The sequence below is a fragment of the Medicago sativa genome, chromosome 3 (genome assembly GCF_051527215.1).
Source record: "Medicago sativa cultivar Bolivia chromosome 3, Bolivia_mono, whole genome shotgun sequence".
Taxonomy (NCBI): Eukaryota; Viridiplantae; Streptophyta; class Magnoliopsida; order Fabales; family Fabaceae; genus Medicago; species Medicago sativa.
The window spans coordinates 98,533,975-98,547,199 of NC_140751.1; the positions used below are offsets into that span (position 1 = coordinate 98,533,975).

Below are 13,225 nucleotides of genomic sequence, written 5' to 3' on the forward strand. Positions count from 1 at the left end.
ACTTGAACTTGTACCAAAGTTTGTCCGATGACTTTTTCTGCATATAAGATAATTAGCCAGTAGAACCTTGATTCATGAAACTGCATTAAACTGGCATGTAATGTCTTCTTCTGTACTACTATATAAGCGATGCTTTCTAGATGAACATGTTGAGTTGTATTTAATGTTCAATAATATTTTTATTTTTCTTTTCCTCCAAAGAAGGCCTGATGGTTTTTGTAACTCAAGTATCAGATCCAAATTACCGTACAGTTGATGATTTACTGCTTTAAGTGTCGAAGTTCTCCATTTAAAACTGGTTAACAGATATAAGGAGGCAAGAGATCACAGTTTAGTTTGGGTGAGTTTCTAGCTTTAAAGAATTGAGATGATTATTTGACTCTTGGTTCTATTTTTGTATGTTTAGGTTTGACTCTTAGCTAACATACACTTTTATGAACAGTTGAGGCTGCAAGGAATTCAAATTAAAGGATTTCCGTTGAATGTGTGTTTTAGGACAACAACTTTGACGAGAACTACATGTGATTATGGTCTCCTCCACCTTCTTCCAGCATCACAAGAAGAATCCAACTTAATAAATAATTGGTAAGAACTAAGACGTTTTATTATGTGGTATATTCTTTTCGTCATTTTAATTTAACTTCTACTGGCCTGTTTTCAAAATTATATTATGTGCCAATCAGGTTGATAATCTTTATAGGTTAAAGAAAGGGTTTTCTTTAAATATTTATTTGTTTCAAGTTTTGTTGTATATCCTTGTAATATATGCCAATTTTGCATCACCATATCAATGAGTAAGTATGTAATAAACAGTATCCATAAAATCAGCGCATGGCTTGTGTTTGTGCAATGCAAGTATTTCAGGTGACACAAAAAACAATAGCTAAATTCAAAAGAATATAGTTTTGTAACATTCTCATTTCTGATTTCCACTTAAGAGGAAACATCAAAATAAACAAAACAAAATTGTGATATACAAAAGTTGTCTCAACTAGTCAATCCTATTGTGTTATGTTATCGTTAAGCGGTATGAATTTATTTATAGGCTGTTCAAGCGGGAAGTTGTATGTAAAAACACATCTTCCTTGCAAGGAATTGTAAGACCACCCATTGGATGACAGTAACCGAATTCCTCTTCACCTTGGCGCAACAATTCTTGAAATGAAGGCTCATTCAAGAATGACACTGGAATCAAAAACCTCTTATTTTCCTCTCCAACATACACTGCAAAATAGCCTTTTGGGACTTCCACTTGTTTGCTAGATGATTGACTTGCACTAAATGATGATTGTCTAATACCAGGTAAGCGAAAACCCATTCTTGTTTTGTTTCTTGACGACTGAATGATCTCGAAGAAGTAGTTGAAAAAATAAGTGAACTTGAATTATGATGCTTTGAAGTAAGAATGATTTGTGTTGTTTCTAAACCCAATGATGTGTATATATAGACTTCGAAAACCAATTGTATGGTGAATGAGTTGTTCAATGGGTTTAGTTGGAGACATAGCTCATTAATAATCACATGGCACTGTCTTGGAGGTTTTCACTTAGGATTAGGCTTGTGAAACAGACCTGTTTCAGACAATCTGTTAACATATTAAGTATTTTGTCCTTGGGGATGTGGCAACTGGTTGCTATTATTGCTTGAAATTCAATCAACCATGAAATATACTTTGAAGCTGTTGCCAATCTTCATATGGATATAATTTCTTGCAACATGATTGAATTTTAATCTAACAGTCAAAAGATCCATCATGTTTCGAGTTTTCACTCTTCCACAGAACTAGCTGGATTTAAAATATGATATGGTTTGTATTCTTTGCAAGCTTTACTGCATTGTAAAGGTAGTGTTCCAATTAACTAGGTTGTTGTTAAATCTGGTTCAAAATTGATGAGGAATTTTTTAACTTTATAGCTGCTTACATTGAGTTGGATCCAAATATGGTTTATGATAGGACACTATGGCGTCATTTGATCCATGTAGCCGACCCCATTTAGTGGGATAAGGCTTGGTTGTTGTTGTTGTTGTTGTTGTAAGCTGCTTACATTGTAGAATCAGTTTTTGTATTGGGATAAGTCAGCTAAAAAAACTTGAGCTTATAGCATTTAATTCTGATCGGTGGACTTGCATCCTTGTTATCTCAGTACAATTTTTTATACATTTTGCACGGAAAATGATCATAAATTGATAATTCATAAGGTATTTTGGTAGGAAATGTGGATCTAACCAATTAGGTTTGCATCACAAAGATGAATGGTTGACACCTTGCCTCAAATTAATTTGATCAGTATTATCAGGAAACAACAGATGTCAATTTTGAATAACGACAAAATCAAAACTTGGACTTCTATCCTCTTTTTGCAGTCCCTTACAATTGACCACAATCATTGTTGTCTATGTCTGCTAAATTAATTTTGTAGGCCACCTACAGTTTTGTTATCAGAATTTTTTAGCCTTTGTAACAACCAACTCTCTCAAGTCTGAAGCAATTATTCAGTATTGAGAAAGACCTCTTGAGATGTATCATGTGATATCTTGTGAACCAAAATCTGCTTGTGTATTGTCTCCAACATGTCCCTTCAAGATCTAAATAAAGAACAATAAATATGCACTGTTGATAAATATTATATTTGTGTATGACTAATATTTTTCTCATAATTCGTCAGGTTTCATCAGCATTGAGCTGTGTCATCAATGTGAAGATAACATGTGCCATGTCTGATGCATGTCTGAAATGAAATGAGTAGGCACTATACAAGCATTGAGTTTAACATGAACCTTTCATTCCAAAGGTGGGGTTTTCACTCTTATTGAACTTACTGATCCTTAATAGTGGCATCTAAGACAACCCCATGTGATATCTCATCTCATGGCCCCCATCCCTTTAGCAATCATTTCTCTAACAAAGGGATTTCAAGAAACTCTTGGAAACTATAAATATTGTGTCCTCCTTCACAACAATCACAAATCACTCAAGAAATCAAACTTGGATACTTTTATCTTACATCTGAAAAATTCATCTTATTTCTTCAAAACATTTGAAATGGGTTTCCGTTTACCTGCAGCTATTAGACGAGCTTCATTTAGCAGTAGCCAAACATCAAAAGTATTGAATGTGCCAAAGGGTTATCTTGCAGTGTACGTTGGAGAGCAAATGAAGCGGTTTGTTATCCCCATGTCATACTTGAACCAAGCTTCATTTCAAAACTTGTTGAATCAAGTGGAGGAAGAATTCGGATATGATCATCCAATGGGTGGCCTCACAATTCCTTGCACAGAAGATGTTTTCTTGCATATTACTGCTCGCTTCAATGAGCTATAAATCTTTCAATAAAGGAGACTGACATAGATTAGCAGGGAAATTTTGTACAATAGTCATAATTTAGATTTTGTAAAGATTTTGTTTCATTTTCCTACCTCTGGAATGGGTTAGAATAATTGTTATTATTTATTTCTATTTTCTAATCATAATGACAGAATACATTCAACAACTCCAATATGCTTCTCTTTATAAATTACAAAACTGGTGATTCCTTGGCAAAAAAAGAAAAAGAAATTATGAAACATTATCTAGATTTTCTTGGTTTACCATAATGATGACATAAGAGTATGTGCTGTAAGCAATTTCGAGCTCGAATATTCCTGCAAATTTCTGACCTAATAAAACATTCAGCCAAACTTTAGTAGTTGATAAGTTATCCTGGATCTAAGCTCACAATTTTTTTTACATGTATTGTGCTTCTATCAATTGCTTCTTCATCTAGGCAGATGAATTAGGCTATCATAAATAAGAAAGCTCCTCCAACTATTCCAAGTCCAGTGAGATTCAATACCCAAACTCTGAAAGCAAGCTTCTGATGATTAGAAAGGATATATTTCTACTGGGAAAAACCCAAACCCCACATTGAATAAAGAAAAGGTCAGTTTAGAGTTTATAAAGAGTGACACCCTCACCTTATAAGATAGTTTTTTTAAGGTTGAATTGGGTCCAGCGATGGTGCAAAAGAAAACTGTATAATCACTTATAACTTTTTTATAACAATTTATCTTAACATGCTTTATTTTGGTAAAGTGGAATTCTGCACTGAGGTAGCAGAATTTGTTTGCTGAGAGGGTTGAGGGTGAATCAGGGCTTCCACAGATCATCACAACAAATTGACTATACTCTTCTGGTAATCCCTCAAGTACAACATTAATTTGATCCTGTTCAGTTATAGAATCTCCAATTATAAGCAAAAAATCCGCAATCATTTTGATCTGAAGCAACTGCTGTAACTTTGTATGGATAGGCTACTTCCACATTGTTGATCTAGCTGTAAAAATGGCCGATATATCAATCGCAGAATGAGAAGGATCATACCACGAAATTTAGTTCCACAATTGAGCCAAACATTAACTAAAAACAGTTAAAAGTAAAACCGTATTCACTAGTGATTATAAAGTTTCATTTTGTACCATCCATCCTTGTAGCAAAAGGAGTAGAGAGATTGACCAAAATAATACGTAAAATGGTAATAAAATATACCCTTTATAATCATCACAATCTATAATAACCACTCCGTTCAATTATCCTAAAAAAACTACTCCCTTCAATTTGTTTCATTTTTTTCTTCTTTGAATAAAATATGTTTCAAATTTTCACACAGTCTGTATATTCGCAGCATATTCGCCTTCAACACAAGTAAAATAGGACAGATTTGACTGAAATTTGAATTTTGATGAACGTAGTATACTTATTTTTATCCCAAACAATCATTAGTTTTGTAACTTATAAAATAGAAGCATATAGAAGCCCTTTGAGTTGTTGAATATATCATGTCATTATGATTAGAATTGGAAATAAAGTAAATAATGACATACAATCTCTTCCTGAATTTGTCATTCAGATGGACATTGCTAACCCATTCCAAAGGCAGGAAAGGGGAAAAATTCTTTACAAATCTAAATCATGACTTTGTACAAAATGTCACTTCTAATCTATGTCAGTCTATGACAGTTTTAGAACTATAGCCCATTGAAGCTAGCAGTAATGTGCAAGAAAACATCTTCTTTGCAAGGAATTGTTAGGCCACCCATTGGGTGATCATATCCAAATTCTTCCTCTGCTTGACTCAACAAGTTTTGAAATGAAGCTTGGTTCAAGTATGACATGGGGATCACAAACCGTTTCATCTTGTCTCCAACATACACTGCAAGATAGCCCTTTGGCACATTCACAACTTTCGATGATGCTTGGCTACCTGTAAATGAAGTTCGTCTAATGGCAGGTAAACGGAAACCCATTTCAAATATTTTGAAGAAAAAACTGAATTTCTCAGATTTCAGCAAAATCTTTCTATATTTGTTTGCTCGAGTGATTTGTGAAGTTGTGAAGGAGGGACAGTGTATTTATAGAATTCAAGAGTTTCTTTGAAATCCATTTGCTAGAAAATGGTTGTTAAAATAATGGGACCCATGAGACGAGATCACATGGTATTGTCTTTGATGCCTCTGTCAAGGATCAATAAGTTCAATAGGAGCGCAATATGAATGGCCGATAGAGTACCCGCTATATATCAATGCCTACTCATTTCTTTTCACACAAGCATCAGACATGGCACATGTTCTCTTCATATTGATAATGTAACATGATGTTTGTTGATGAATGACCTGAAGAATTATGAGAAAAATATCAACCATACACCTAACACATTATTTATGAATTGTGCATATTTATTTTTCTTGACTTAGTTGTTGAAGAGTATAGTTGGAGACAATCAAGCTATGGTTCACAAGAGATCACATGATACTGTCTATAGGTATTTCTCAAAGATTGAATTATCGCTTAACACTTTAGAGAGCAATTAAATATATGTCCCACCTTATTGAGATTGACCCCATCGTGGATGTGAAAGTGCCTAAAAATAAAGCTCGTAATGAGAAGGGCTTTGCAACAGCTTCCAAGTAGATTTCATGGTTTATTGATAGATTTTTTCAAGCATTAACAGCTACCAGTTTTCCTGTCCTATAGAAACAACGACAAAATATACTTGATAATGATTTGTTTAGAGCTTGTCTGAATTCTGAAAGATTTGAAACAGGTCTCTATCACAAGTCTAATCCTCAATGAAAACCTCCAAGACAGTGCTATGTGATCATTAATGAGCTATGTCTCCAATGAAACCCCATTGAATTATAACTCATTCACACCATACAATTGGCTTTCAAAGTTATATATATAACCATCCTTGAGTTTACAAGCAACACAAATCATTCTTACCTTGAAGCTCATAATTCAAGTTCGCATATTTCTTCTACTACTTTGTGATCATTTTGTCGTGAAGAAAAAAAAACAAGAATGGGGTTTCACTTACCTGGTATTAGAAGATCAACATTTAGTGCAAGTCAATCATCTAGCAAAGAAGTGGAAGTCCCAAAAGGCTATCTTGCAGTGTATGTTGGAGAGAAAATGAAGAGGTTCTTGATTCCATTATCATTATTGAATGAGCCTTTATTTCAAGAATTGCTTAGCCAAGCTGAAGAGGAATTTGGCTACTGTCAGCCAATGGGTGGTCTTACAATTCCCTGCAAGGAAGATGTCTTCTTACATACAGCTTCTCACTTGAACAGACTATAATTCATGTACAAGTGATAACATAGGATAGTAGGACTGACTAGTTGAGACAAGTTTTGTACATCAGCAATTTCTTTGTCAATTTTGATGCTTCCTCTTAAGTGGAAATCTTAAATGAGAACCTTCAGAAACTATATTTTTATGAATTTATGTGTTATTTTTTGTGTCATCTCAAATAGTTGCATGGCATGCACCAAGACTGGTAATTCTTTTGCTAATATTACGAGGCCATACAAACCTTTCCATGATCTTGACATGGACTTATCGTTAAAGTTATATTATAGAAAGCACACAATTATGAGAAGTCTACCATTGCCAGTTCTCTAGGACCAGCCATAATCTACAAATAGAATAGAAGTAAAACATTAATTTCAAGTATCAAATAATCTCATCTCAATTGCAAATTTGAAAGTTCCTAAAAGATAGAATCATAGAAACTCATCCAAACATATACTACTCTTCTGGTCATCATGACTAATGACCAAGCTCTACATAAAGGTTCTCTTTTGCTTCCTATCTTTTATGATTAGTAGCCAACAAGTCAATATATACTTTAAACTTCAAACTAGAACAAGATTTCTGGTAGCTAGCTATACGTTGGCATTAAGCCGCATTATCAATATGAAGAGAACATATAAAATGTCTAATGTATGTCCAGAAAAATATGAGTATTATCCATAAGTCAAGCACAAAGTTTAACCTGGCCATCTCATTTGACTTCGAAGTGGGTAATCTCTTATTGAATTTACTGATACATGCTAGAGATACATCCATGACAATACCATGTGATCCCTCATCTGATGGACCCCATTATTTTGCAATAATTTCTTAAAAAAAATGGATTTGAATTTTGAAGAAAATCTTGAAGACTATAAGTGCACTACCTTCCTTCACAACCGTCACAAAGACAATACAATGTGACCTCTTATTGAACATGTTGACCATTGATTTATTGAGAGACATCAAAAGACAATAGCATGTGTTCCGTGTTCCCTCATCTCATGGAACCCATCCTTTAACAATAATTTAATTTCTCAAAGAAATGGATTTGAAGAAACTTTTGAAGACTATAAATAGACTACTACTTTCCATTACAGCCATCACAAATCATTCACACACTCAAACATCAAAAGATAAATATATTTTTCTTAAATTTGAGAGCATTAGCCTGTTGTTTGAAACATTTATATTGGGCTTCCGTTTACCTGCAGCTATAAGAAGGGCTTCCTTTAGCAGTAGCCAAGCATCAACAAAAGCGACAAATGTGCCAAAGTGCTATCTTGCAGTGTACGTTGGAGAAGAAATGAAGCAGTTTATGATCCCTATGTCCTACTTGAACCAAACTTCATTTCAAGACTTGTTGAGTCGAGCAGAGGAAGAATTCGGATATGATCATCCAATGGGTGGCCTCACAATTCCTTGCACAGAAGATGTTTTTTTGCATATCACTTCTCGCTTCAATGGGCTGTAAATCTGCAGCTGCAAGAGAGTGACATAGATTAGTAGTGACATTTTGAACAATAGGCATTTTTTTTACACTTGCAAATATTTTTCCTTTTCCCGTGACTGGGAAAAGGGGTCAAAATTTGTCTATATGAATGACACACATGCATACTGAACAACATTATTTCACTCATTTCTATATTTGTCAAGTCAATTTTATCAGTCATGAAATTTGACATTTTCATGTTGTAACAAACAATACTTATCTTTTTAAATGACATAAACAATATATATAGTAAATATAATATAGATTCTTATTAAACAATATATATAGTAAATATAATATAGATTCTTATCTTTTAAAATGATATCAATCAGATTGCATTCTTTAAAGATATAATTGGAACTAAAAAAGACACCCCAAAAACATGTATTCTTTTATAGATAGTACATATAGATTTATTAAAAAAAACAATTACATTGTATTACATTCTTGTTAAAAAAAAAAAAATTACATTGTATTACATTATTATTAATTATTTTTAGCTAGATTTTAAGGAATATGTGTGACTCACTTGTACCAAAAAAAAGATTTACTCTATATTTTTAAATATATTTGAACCCTAGTATAATTTTTGGCAGAATTTAGACTCACAAGAATTTGATGTTCTATCTCTCTTTCTCTTCAAAGTTATGTCCCTTTAGTGAAGAGAAACAACCCTTTGGAAGAGTATGTTCATGAATGGTTACATTGCTTCAAATGTCAAGCATTACACCTTTCCTCCAAAAGGTCTGTATTTAACCATTGCAACTTTTCAAATATTTTGGAAATTTCTCTCACAAAACGCCTATAAATGAGAGAAATGCAATTCAAAGTTTCAACCAGTCTCACAAACAAATTTCTAATTCAGAAGCGATTTCACACCTTTCCCCAAACACGATCACGATGTCTTCATCCACCAAGAAGATCACTCTCAAGAGTTCCGATGGCGAAACCTTCAAAGTTTCCAAGATGGTGGCACTTGAATCGCAGGTGATCAAGCATTTGATAGAGGAAGGTTGCACCCATGACGCAACCCTCTTGAGAACGTCACCGCAAATATTTTGGAGATGGTGATTGAATACTGTAAGAAGCATGTGGATGCCGATGGAAAACCTTTAGAAGATGATCTTGAGAATTGGGATGCTGAATTTGAGAAGGTTAATCGGGGTACGCTTTTCGAACTCATTCTTGCTGCAAACTATTTGGAAATCAAGAGTTTGCTGGATCTTACCTGCCAGACTGTGGCGGACATGATGAAAGGGAAGACACCAGAGGAAATTCGAGAGACTTTCAACATCGAGAATGATTTCACTCCGCAGGAAGAGGAAGATGTTCGCAGGGAAAATCAATGGGCATTTGAATGAATCAAACTTGGCTGCAATGTTGATTTTGAGTGATTTTCTAGTTTGACCCATGATCATGATGTGTGTTTTATCGTTATTATATTCGTTTGTCAAAAGAAATTAGGCTTAATTAATGATTTGGTCCCTTAAGTTATTTGTTGGTTACATTTTGGTCTCATAAGTTATTAACGTTACAATTTGGTCCCTTAAGTTACTTTTTGGTTTCGTTTTGGTCCCTTAACTATTAAAAGTTTCGTTTTGGTCCCTTAACTTATTTTTTGATTTCGTTTTGGTCCCTTAACTTGTTTTTTGGTTTCGTTTTGGTCCCTTAACTCTTCCTCCGTCAACCACTTTGGTCCTTTACGTTAGAATGAATGTATTAGAGTTAAGGGACCAAAACGAAACCAAAAAATAAGTTAAGGGACCAAAACGAAACCAAAAAAATAAGTTAAGGGACCAAAACAAAACCAAAAAATAAGTTAAGGGACCAAAATGAAACTTTTAATAGTTAAGGGACCAAAACGAAACCAAAAAGTAACTTAAGGGACCAAATTGTAACGTTAATAACTTATGGGACCAAAATGTAACCAACAAATAACTTAAGGGACCAAAAGAGTAATTAAGCCAAGAAATTATTTTGTTGTATCTTTGACCTTTATTGTTATATTCGTTTCTCAAAAAAAAAAATAGATATTAAAATCATTTATTTATTTAAATTAAAGAGCACAGAAAAATAAATTTGAGGGTGATTTAGGGCAAAAGGGTTGAAGAAGAGAATGAAGAAAGGAGAAGAGAAAAAGAGTTTTTGGAACGCCGGCTAGTTGATTAATGTCCAGATATTACAAATTAATCTTGGTCATTTTTCTTCTTCTATCACTCATAAATCTTAATCTTCTTAATCTTTTTTACTATCTTAACATTTAATGTCTAAATCAAATATTTTTAATAATCTTGGTCATTTTTCTTCTTCTACCACTCATAAATCTTATTGAATACGAATTTTCTGATATATGTTGAACAAACAGTCTCTTGAGTGGAGTTGTTGAAACATTGTGTCATCATTCATGACTTGACAAATATTAAAATATGTTCCTTTTAATAAATAATAATTGTTGTTTTCAATAAAAAAAAGTGTCTACTTTAGTCATTTTAACATATACAATATTTCACATGTTAGATAAACTCAAAAAAACAATGCACTTTTAAGTGGTTTTATAAATGGCAAAACGAAAATTTTTACATTGAAAATATCATTTTTTACATTTTTAATGTTTTGCCCGAACAAAGTTTAGGATATTTACAATCGTTTCTTTAACCACTGACTCGAGGACACTAGTTAACATTTTTCTTAATAAATATCTAAATGTTTGTCTTGGACTTTTTATGTTTGACTCAAGACCAACTTTGAATTTTTTTTAAAAATATTTGAAAATTCGTATTCAATAAATAATCGAAAGCTATGCTATTTGGATTTGTGAAGCATTTGAATGGACATAACATAATATTTGAATGGACATAACATAATAGAAGACTGAAATAAAACTATCTATCCATAATAATAGTGACAATCATAAATAAAATTATCTATCTATAGCAAACTATGAAGCAAAACACTCCTAAGATTAGGCGTTGTCCCGGTGTCATATAGGTATCGTGTTCGAAACGGCTTAGATACATATGATTACATTGAATTATGTCATTTTCTTAAATTATTACTGGGGTTGACCTGTCCGTGTCTATGCTTCATAGATAATATGCAACAAAATAAACACAACAAGTTAAAAAAATTGGACCATGATCGATTTGTGCGTGTCATCCTTGGGCAGGGGCCATCTATGCTAATTTTCTCTGTACCGTTCCAATTTTATAGGATGTTTCCAAAGGGTCAAGGCTTGTCGTTTGCCTGTTCTATATAAACACTCAAAACGTGAAATATTTAGGTGATATGGGACTTAAAGCAAACAAGCAAGCAAACCTAATACTCCGTATGCAATGCAACCTACTTCTAACAAAGAAGAAGTTTAGGTCATTACAACAATAAAGAAATTTTCTCGAGGTGTGCTAAATCTTACCCCCCCAGTGGGAAGATAGTTATATCCACAATTTGGATTGAGCGTTCTCCTTGTTTTACAGTTGATTAGATGGTTTTAAATTATAGTCGCAGTTACACTGCATTTGATATTGTAGTAAAATGCGGGTAAATGTGACTGCAATTGCAGTTGTAATGTTTTTGTGGAAATATCTATAAAGTTTTATTTCAAATTACTAGGTAATTTTTGCAGATAAAGTCATAAATCATAATTAATGCTCCTAATTCTGGAAGTTGATGTTCAGAATATCCTAGAATCTCTTGGTTCAGAACATGGTGGGAAGGTGAAACTTGCTAGGAAATATCATCAGGCATTCCAAAGGCATCAATATCTAGGTTTGTTGATAATGGAATCATTTGTTGCATGAGTCACAGTACAGACGGATTGTACGGTAAAGAATTCTTTACAAACTCAAGTGAATGATTTTACCGAACCTCCTCTAGGTTTATACATTAATATGACTTTATTTTAATGAATTTACTTGCTGGAGTTCAAAGCGTTCTGTTGTTATTGGAGCTTCAAATGGTTTCTGGCAAAGAGACCCTGCATCTCACACAATTCACATTGTGTCATTTTTAAATAAATAGCAGTTATGTAATTGTTTGTTGTCATGCTGAGTTGTGAATGATTGTCAGTGTAAAACAATTTTACATTGATGTTGCAAATCCTTTAATCTTTCATATTTTAGTGTTGCACACACAACCGAATTAGATAGATGATATCTTACCTTCTGATTTGTAATGTTTTGCAGTGATAAGCCTGAACACCACAACTTTAACCAAGGATTTCTTATTTGTTGATCCTGCTAGAGATGGAAAAAGGTAAAAAAATCCACAATTCTCTACGTACCTAATATACTCAATTGACCAGTTGATATATATATTAGTCTGTTCTTTGCCCATGGATTTTGTTATTGCATTCTTCTAAAGATACGGAACATGAATGACCATTCTAGAGTTGTTGGGGTATTCAATTGTCAAGGAGCCGGTAGAAAGAAGAATCTTATCCACGACGAGAATCCAGGCAAAATCATTGGCATCATTAGGGCTAAAGATATCGACTATTGGTCAACGGTTGCAGATGATAAATGGACAGGAGACACCACTTTTTCTTTTGTATAATTGTTTCTTTGTTTATGATCGATATTGATTTGCAGGTGAAGTAGTCTACCTTCCAAATGATGTTTCCATTTGAATTACCATGAAATCCTGAGAATACGAACTTTTTAGGATAGTCCCTGTCAAAAAATTTCCTACTGGTTTAATCAAAACATGTTCAATTCAGGAGGGGCTGTCAAAGAGTTCAGTACTGGATTTAAGGGAGTTGCAAATGTTTCTATGAAAGTGTGCTGGTGTCAGTGGTGTGACCTATTCAGTACTTATTCATCAGCTTTGCTGGAGTTGATTAATGTTGATTCGGAAGAGGTGGAATTCAGTTACGAGGAAGAATCAGGATCGGTAACTATTGATTTGATTGTGCCAGAGAAAGAGTTATATTAATGGAACATATCTATGGATTTATCAAATACTTTTAGGTTGGTCGTGGAAATTTGATGAGTCTATGTAGACCTGTAGCAGGAAATGTTGGTAGTTTCTAGTCCTTCTAAATAACTAGAAATAAAGGAATGAATATCAATTTTTTTCTGTCAACTTTTTCACTATGACTCATTTCTCTCCGCGTCATACAGAATTTA

General features: G+C 33.4%; 5 protein-coding genes and 3 pseudogenes across 5 annotated transcripts; 5 read left to right on the forward strand and 3 right to left on the reverse strand.

Moving 5' to 3' along the window:
• Positions 1 to 888: 888 nt before the first annotated feature.
• LOC146942696 (auxin-induced protein X10A-like) lies at positions 889 to 1,401 on the reverse strand. Its single transcript, XM_085756745.1, has one exon. It carries the CDS (start codon positions 1,316 to 1,318, stop codon positions 1,040 to 1,042), a length of 279 nt encoding a protein of 92 aa, XP_085612871.1. The 5' UTR covers positions 1,319 to 1,401; the 3' UTR covers positions 889 to 1,039.
• A 1,397-nt stretch (positions 1,402 to 2,798) lies between these two features.
• On the forward strand, positions 2,799 to 3,491 carry LOC146942697 (auxin-induced protein 15A-like). The gene has a single exon (XM_085756741.1). The coding sequence runs from the start codon at positions 2,870 to 2,872 to the stop codon at positions 3,320 to 3,322; it is 453 nt and encodes a 150-aa protein (XP_085612867.1). The 5' UTR covers positions 2,799 to 2,869; the 3' UTR covers positions 3,323 to 3,491.
• Positions 3,492 to 4,801: 1,310 nt separating this feature from the next.
• On the reverse strand, positions 4,802 to 5,508 carry LOC146942698 (auxin-induced protein X10A-like). The gene has a single exon (XM_085756746.1). The coding sequence runs from the start codon at positions 5,281 to 5,283 to the stop codon at positions 5,005 to 5,007; it is 279 nt and encodes a 92-aa protein (XP_085612872.1). The 5' UTR covers positions 5,284 to 5,508; the 3' UTR covers positions 4,802 to 5,004.
• Positions 5,509 to 5,620: 112 nt separating this feature from the next.
• On the forward strand, positions 5,621 to 6,759 carry LOC146942699 (auxin-induced protein X10A-like). Its single transcript, XM_085756747.1, has one exon. The coding sequence runs from the start codon at positions 6,338 to 6,340 to the stop codon at positions 6,614 to 6,616; it is 279 nt and encodes a 92-aa protein (XP_085612873.1). The 5' UTR covers positions 5,621 to 6,337; the 3' UTR covers positions 6,617 to 6,759.
• A 571-nt stretch (positions 6,760 to 7,330) lies between these two features.
• On the forward strand, positions 7,331 to 8,249 carry LOC146942700 (auxin-induced protein 6B-like). Its single transcript, XM_085756742.1, has one exon. It carries the CDS (start codon positions 7,656 to 7,658, stop codon positions 8,082 to 8,084), a length of 429 nt encoding a protein of 142 aa, XP_085612868.1. The 5' UTR covers positions 7,331 to 7,655; the 3' UTR covers positions 8,085 to 8,249.
• Positions 8,250 to 8,953: 704 nt separating this feature from the next.
• On the forward strand, positions 8,954 to 9,652 carry LOC146942701 (SKP1-like protein 1A pseudogene; annotated as a pseudogene).
• Positions 9,653 to 11,223: 1,571 nt separating this feature from the next.
• LOC146942702 (U6 spliceosomal RNA) lies at positions 11,224 to 11,334 on the reverse strand (annotated as a pseudogene).
• Positions 11,335 to 11,746: 412 nt separating this feature from the next.
• On the forward strand, positions 11,747 to 13,085 carry LOC146942703 (putative galactinol--sucrose galactosyltransferase 1; annotated as a pseudogene).
• Positions 13,086 to 13,225: the final 140 nt, after the last annotated feature.

Bases quoted from the DNA above. Each gene is read 5' to 3' on its own strand.
- LOC146942696 (XM_085756745.1), bottom strand. From the start codon at position 1,318: ATGGGTTTTCGCTTACCTGGTATTAGACAATCATCATTTAGTGCAAGT.
- LOC146942697 (XM_085756741.1), top strand. From the start codon at position 2,870: ATGGCCCCCATCCCTTTAGCAATCATTTCTCTAACAAAGGGATTTCAA.
- LOC146942698 (XM_085756746.1), bottom strand. From the start codon at position 5,283: ATGGGTTTCCGTTTACCTGCCATTAGACGAACTTCATTTACAGGTAGC.
- LOC146942699 (XM_085756747.1), top strand. From the start codon at position 6,338: ATGGGGTTTCACTTACCTGGTATTAGAAGATCAACATTTAGTGCAAGT.
- LOC146942700 (XM_085756742.1), top strand. From the start codon at position 7,656: ATGGATTTGAAGAAACTTTTGAAGACTATAAATAGACTACTACTTTCC.